The sequence below is a fragment of the Marmota monax genome, unplaced genomic scaffold (genome assembly GCF_021218885.2).
Source record: "Marmota monax isolate L192 unplaced genomic scaffold, Marmota_monax_Labrador192_F-V1.1 WCK01_AAM20220418_F8-fsc00017, whole genome shotgun sequence".
NCBI lineage: Eukaryota > Metazoa > Chordata > Mammalia > Rodentia > Sciuridae > Marmota > Marmota monax.
In genome coordinates, this window is record NW_026695241.1 from 21,331,412 (window position 1) to 21,338,531 (window position 7,120).

The window sequence follows — 7,120 nt, forward strand, 5'->3', positions numbered from 1 at the left end:
TTTCCCAGCCCACATGTTTTTTTAGAACCTTGGCACCCTCCTTTCAAGAGTGTGTTCTTCTTGACTTTGGTAGATGTCCATGACTGCCATGACCCATAGTAATGACAAGAGAGATGCTATCTAACTTCCACGACGAGGTCAAAGGAAGGCCATGCAATTGCGCCTTGCTGACTTGGGATCCTCCTTTTAGAACTCAATGCCAGTAACCAGTGAAAAGGCCCAAGTGGAGAGAAACTAAGAACCCCCTAACTCACAGCCCTGCCTGAGTTCCCAGCTGACAGCCAGAACAACTTCCCTGCTCTGAAAGTAGATCCTCCAACCCCCTGTCACTCTGCCTCAGCCAATGTCACTTGGAACAGAGGTGATCCACTCCTATTAAATACTGTCCACTTAGCAGTCTTGAGAAAAATAGATATTCTTTTAAATCACAATGCTTTGGGATAGTTTATTCCATAGTAGGTGATTGAAATAAACCCCAAACACTAGTCATCTAAAACAAGAACATTTATTTAGTTCACATTTCCACACTTCGGGAAGGGCTTGACAGGGACAGCTCTTCTCTGCTCCAGGGTGCTTGAGGTATTCATTGGGAAGGTTCAGGTGTCTGGGTCTGGAATCATCTGGGTTTTATTTTACTCAGATTATCTGGCACCTGGGCAGAGATGACTCACAATCTCACTTCACTTGTCAGTGCCACAGAGGTCCCAGCAATTGGCCTCTCCTGTGTCTTGGGCTCCCTATACCACCAAAGCCTGAATGTAGTCAAACTTTAGGAGAGGCGGCTCAGAACTGTGAGGGCGTGTTCCCAGAAAACCAGGTGATCTCTGAAGCTACCCAGCACCACTTTCTCTTGACTGATTGTCCAGTGACAAGCCCATGTAGATTTGAAGGGAGGGGACCTAGGTCCCACTCTTGGTGGGAGAATGGCAAATAATTTATAGCTATGTCATAAAACTATCATAAATGGTTTTACTATGATACATTAAAGATAATTTATTGTGAACAGGATTACAGAGCTTCTTGAATATGAAGCATGATATCTTGGACATCAATTTTGGAAAATTGCCTTTTTAAAAATGTTTATTCTTAAGTTTTAGGTGGACACAATCTCTTTATTTTACATTTATGTGGTGCTGAGAATTGAACCAAGTGCCTCGGGCATGCTAGGTGAGCACTCTACCACTGAGCCACAACCCCAGCCCGAAAATTGCCTTTTAAAAAATATAAATCCCAGTGACTTGGTAGGCTGAGGCAGGAGGATGGGCTATTCAAGGCCAGCCTCGGCAACCTTTAGCAAGAGCTCCTCAACAATGTAGTGAGACCCTTTCTCAAAATAAAAAATAAAAAGCACTGAGGATATTGCTCAGGGGTAGAGCACCCCTCAGTTCAATTCCCAGTACCCAAAAGAAAAAAAATTCCTCTACATTTTTCTATAGAAAATTGAGTCCATTGTTCACAGACAGACATACTTGTTTCTTGATTTTTCAGGTCTTTAGATTTTTATTTCCCTCTTTATTTTATAGTTTCTAGTGAACAAGAAACAAAATGTTAACAAATAGGCAAACAGCTTGACTTGCTTCCTCTCTAGTAAGTAATTTAATAGAAGAGTTGAAAACACATAAGAAAATAAAGAGTGTTACCTGTGACTTTCAGTTTTTGTGTTAAAAGTCCTCTAAGATTATCTGTTTGCTTCTGAATAATTAATTCTGACTTCTTGGAACAGATTATGTGCTAGGTTCTATCCTCACCAGCCATTGTCTTTTCAAATATACTTGCACAATATTCTGCAATGCTGAAGTAAAAGGAAGTGAGGAAATGATTTATCTAAGTTATCCCACCATAATTTTCCCACATCAACCCTAGAATCTGTAAATGAGATGGAAGAGAGATCAGAGTCTAATCACCATGGTGCAGAGTTTATACTTAATTACTCTACAGAAAGATATTCCCAATTCCTCCCCTCAAAGGACCTGCCCCCCCCACGTGAATTTCCTTATATCAACACCCTTCTGTATGCTATTGGTTAATAAAGATTCTACTCTGCTTCCAATGATTGGAATATTGATGACCATTCTCTCACAGTGATGAAAAAATTCTCCCATCTTTAAAAGTTATCTAATACAAAGCATTTACCAAAAGAATTAAAGAATTGATAGAATTAAAAAATGAAAAAAAAAACCTAGAAAACCCCCCAAATTTTAACAAAGGGGGCATTTGTGCAGCTTATGTCTGAATCTTCTACCACATGCATGTGTCACAATAGCAAAGTACTATGTTGACAAATAAAGCAAATTCAATAAAATGACATGAAATATGCCATAAATGCCAAATAGGCATTTAATGCTACCCAGGGGAACTTACATAGTCACTAGACACTAAAATATGATCTAAACTCTTCCCCTGTCCATAACAATTTGGATTTGCATTTACAACTTGGGGGACACACCCTTGTGGGTGCCTCCAAGGTGTTGGGAGAAGAAGGACAGAATTTGCTTCCAGGCATCCACCTGGGCCTTAGAATGAGCCCTGAGCTCCCCACCCCAGATCACAACTTTGTTGAACAATTTGTGCACAGAAGCTGGGCACACGGAGAAGTAAGGAGGCTCAATGTAGTGCCCAGTCCCAGGGTAAAGGATGATCCTGGGTTTTTCCTTTCCATGGGCCTGTAGTCTTTCAGAGGCTGTTTGCACATTTAAGTCACTCCTCCAGTTATGGTCATCCTGACCAGCAATGAAGAGGATGGGCCCTTGTGCCTTCTCTATTGGAATGATACTGGGGTTCTCAAACTTCTCCACAATATCATTCCGAATATCCACAATGTCCAGAATGCCTGAGAAAGTAACCTTGATTCGCTTCAGGTCAAGGCCCAGTGGTGGGATGCTAATCTGCTTGTAGTGTATGGTTGAGTTTCCGCTGCTCCCAGATCCATTGATGGATACAGTGGCTGAGATATTCTTCAACAATGAGGCCATTGAGAGACAAATGTCAGCTCCTAGAGAAAAGCCCAGAAGCCCAACACCTGGGCCCTTTACCTGAAAGAAAGGAAGAAAGAAGAGTTAAGACTTTATTCAACATGAATATGCAACTCAAAATGCTGCTAGCTTCAATATGTGAAGTATCCACAATGTCAGGTGACAGGGGAGTTTCTTCCCAAGTATTAACTATCTGGTTAAACATGAAGAAAAAAAAAATCTTAAATTCAATGGCAAATTTAGGAACTGGTTCCAGAGAATCATCCATTCAAGAATGCTCAACCATGGAGCCTGTCAAGTTCAGGCTCATTCAAGTAGATCTGATTCCAGTCTTTATATGGCTTGGTATCCAACTGTGTGGAACTAAGTTCTCTTCCAAGATGGCAATCATTAATCAGACCCCATCTAATCATTACAGGCAAATGATTAATTTTATGGAAACAAAGTAAGACTTCAGAGTCCAGTTCAGTAGTTCTTAGCCTCTGAACAGGTGGGCAAGTTCAGATCAGATTCTCCAAAATCAGGAAATTACCGATTAAATGACAAGCATGCAAAGATACTAATGAGAGGCTCAATTTGCTTTACAAAATGAATTTAGGAATTTCTCAGTGAAATTGCACATGGATTATAAGAACAATTCTACATCCTGAACCCATTTGTTAGAGAAATCGGAAATAATAAGCACCCAAAGCCTACGAGGTCTCCAAAAGGAATCTCAGTGAAAACAGAACAGAGCAGCATCACTGCACTGGTTCTGGTGACACCAGCTATGGAGACATTTCTTGGGAGACTGATTAAAAAAAGGGAGGAGAACCTGGGGGTGTTGAAGCATGTACCACACAACTTCTTCAAAGTAGTCCAGGTGTATGTTGCTGAAATCCTTGGGGAGATCATCAAAGTCATAAAAAGCTACAGCCAATGTGGCAAAGCCATGGCCAGCCAGAAGGCTGGCCCGATATTCCAACAGGCCCCCTCCAACTCCATAGATATCAATGATCCCAGGGAAGAGTCCAGGTCCTAGAGAAGAGAATAGGAAGGCATTATACAGCTTGAAGAATTTGCTTTCCTCTAGAGAGCTTTCTAAGTTATTTAGTGGGGTTCCTATAAATCCAAGGAAAGAGGACAGATTCCTGAGTCACTACTGAAAAGAGATACAAGTTCCTTGGAAGGAGAAAAAAATCCAAAGCATAGAGTAACTTCTCATTGGTGATTTAACCCTCCATGAGATTCTATGGTAAATTATCTGCAGGGTTTTAAGAATCATCAGTTGCTGTAAAAGAGAGCAACAGAACTTTTTTAGTGGATTAGAACATCATTTGGGGATGGGGATGTGATTCAGGTAGGGCCCTTGACTGACATGGGGAGGCCTTGGGTTCTGTCTTCAGCACCAGAAACAAAACAACAGGGTGCTGTGCTGGAGGACTGCACATAGAATAACGAATGTGAATAAAAGCTGGATGTTGTGTTGCATCAACCATTGGCGTTGTTTGTGTACTATTTCAGCTGTCCACGTAGAAAGAGGAAAGAAAAACACCAGAAGTTGGCTGTCTGTGAGGAAGGCAGTGAATGTGAAGTGTGATCTATGGTAGAGAAGGACATGAAGAAGTGAAGGATCCAGTAAGCCTAAGACATGAGACAGAGGCAAAAGGCAATAGCATCCTTAACCCTGGCCACTTTCTCTAAGAGCAGCCCTGCTGTGCCTGGAGAGATCTGCAGAGTAGTGATTAATAACAAAGTGAACCAGATTCTTCCTTTGAACAATAACAGTACTCACTCTTTGGAATATAATAGAGATAAAATAAGATAATGCAAAAGAGTCTAACGAGTCAAAATCTTCTATTTTGATTGGTCGGCCAAGAACACGGCCAATGCCAGTTTCTCAACAGGTGCCGAAGTAGCCAAAACCCAGCCAGCACAGCACAGGAAACCAGCGGCTGCCAAGGCAACAACTCCTATTCAGCAGCAGCCTGGGCTCACCTGGCGGCAGGAAGAGCGTGGCCCGCACCCTGCCCTCCCGGACCGGCACCCGCTGGACCCCGGGCGGCAGGAAGTGGCGCTCGTGCAGCGCCCGAGCCAGCAGCCGCCCAGCGTCGGGCTCGTGGCCGTCCAGCACCTCCAGCTCCACCACGAAAGGCGTCTGCACGTCCCGCTTCACCAGGCGCCAAAACGGCTTATCAGGCTCCATGGCCCAGATCAGCCCCATGGGCTCCAGGCCCGCGAAGCTGCCACCCAGCGCGGGCGTGCGCGCCAGGTCCAGCTCGCCCCTGGCGTCCGCGCGGTAGCGCGCGTGGGCGCGGAAGAGCGCGCCCTTCTCGTCGCGCAGGGAAGCGCGCAGCGTGACCAGCTGCTTGGGGGCTAGGCCACGCACGGTGATGTGCACCGGCTCGTCCCAGCAGCAGTGGCTGGCGGGCTCCAGGATCAGCGTCGCTGCCATGCTGGACTTTGAGCAGAGACTCTTGGAAGTGGTGGCTGGTACGCGTGATTGAGTCCCAGTGCGGGTTTGGAGAACCGAGGCGTCAGGAGCGCTGGGAGGCTGAACGGATCACGGTGTATCTGGGACCTTATACCTGTGGACTCCACGCCAAGAACTGGTCTGAGATCCAGGAACTAGCCCCTGGGCGGGCTGAGGGGACGTCAGAAGTTTTTGCAGTAGGGCTGGACATAGCCAGAGGAACATACTATGCCTGTCACCACTCCCACTTGTTTGAGTCCAAGTTGTTGGGTGGTGACATGAGCAGTGAATGCAGTCACGACAAAGTCCACCCACTCTATGGATTCTTTGACAGCTTTTTTTTCCTTTCCTTTTTTTTTTTTTTTAACCTTTCAATAAGTTATAAATTTTTCTTAGGCTGATATTAGAATACCTGATATCAGATAACTTATAAAGAATAGGGATTTATTCTTACATTTTGAAGACTGAAAGTCCAAGTTAGAGGGGCCCACATTTGGTGAGTACCTTCTTGCTGTGTCATTCCATAGTAGAATAGCAAAAGAACATTAAAAAGTGAGAGGAGAGCTGGGGATGTAGCTCATTTGTAGAATACGTATTTAGCATACACCAAGCTCTGGGTTCAATCCTCAGCACCAAAAGGGGGAAAAACTAGTGGTGGTGAGGCAACACTCATTTTTAGCAGGAACCTACTCCAGGGATAACAAACCCATTCCTGCTGTAAAAGCATTAATCTGTTCAATCTCTCTTACAGGGCCCACCTTTCAACACAGTGGTATTTGGGATTAAGTTTCCATCACAGACAGACATTTTCAAGCCATAACAAATTTATATTAAAAAGATCCTGGGCAGGTTTGTACCTCAATGGTGGAGGTTTATCTAGCATTCCTGAGACTAATTTTGATTCTTAAAACAGCAGAAACCCAAAACAAAACAAACAAACAAAAAAACAATAACAAAAAAAATTCCAGGGGCTGTGGTTGTAGCTCAGTGGTAGAGCACTTGCCTAGCATGTATGAGACACTGGGTTTAATTCTCAGCACTGCATAAAAATAAATAAATAAAATAAAGACATTGTATCCATCTACAGCTAAAAAAATTTTTAAATTAAAAGAAATAAATATATTGTGTCTACCTACAACTATAAATAAATAAATAAAAATTTTTAAAAAGAATTCCATGTTTACAATTCAATGATTTTTCGCATATATGCATGCATATATACATAAACACCAAACCCACAATAACAGAACTAGAAGCAGATCATTAGCCCAGAAGCCACTCTTTCTCTTTTCCCAGATATTTCCCTCTTCCCCAAATACTCTTGTATTATTCAGCATTTGATTCTACAAAGAAATACCTGAGGCAATTGACCTATAAAAAGAAAATGTTTAAATTATAGTTCTAGATGTTTCAGTCCAAAATCAGAAAGCCCCCTTTGTTTGAGCTTCTGGTGAGGGCACAAGATGTCAATGGTGAGGAGTGCCTGTGCACCCATCATCAGCCATAAAAAGGACACAGAGATTGAGAGACTTGATCTCATAATCCCCTTCAAGAAACACCCCCAGGGCTGCTTATATTTTATTTAGAGACAGGTTCTGGCTAAGTTGCTTAGGGCCATGCTAAGTTGCAGAGACCAGCTTTGAACTCTTGCCTTAGCCTCCTGAGCTGCTGGGATTACAGATTTTTCTTTGTTTCT

The 7,120-nt window shown here is 43.2% G+C and overlaps 1 protein-coding gene across 2 annotated transcripts; it reads right to left on the bottom strand.

Annotated features, from left to right (window-relative positions):
• Positions 1–486: 486 nt before the first annotated feature.
• Acot4 (acyl-CoA thioesterase 4) lies at positions 487–5,656 on the bottom strand. 2 transcript variants are annotated; one of them, XM_046440925.2, is made up of 3 exons: positions 4,950–5,629; positions 3,787–3,989; positions 487–3,032 (listed from the first exon to the last, which is right to left on the bottom strand). In XM_046440925.2, exons 1-3 carry the CDS (start codon positions 5,404–5,406, stop codon positions 2,427–2,429), a joined length of 1,266 nt encoding a protein of 421 aa, XP_046296881.1. In that variant the 5' UTR covers positions 5,407–5,629; the 3' UTR covers positions 487–2,426. The 2 variants fall into 2 exon arrangements, with proteins under 2 accessions (XP_046296881.1, XP_058433834.1); XM_058577851.1 differs by having other exon boundaries at positions 2,900–3,032; positions 3,809–3,989; positions 4,950–5,656.
• Positions 5,657–7,120: the final 1,464 nt, after the last annotated feature.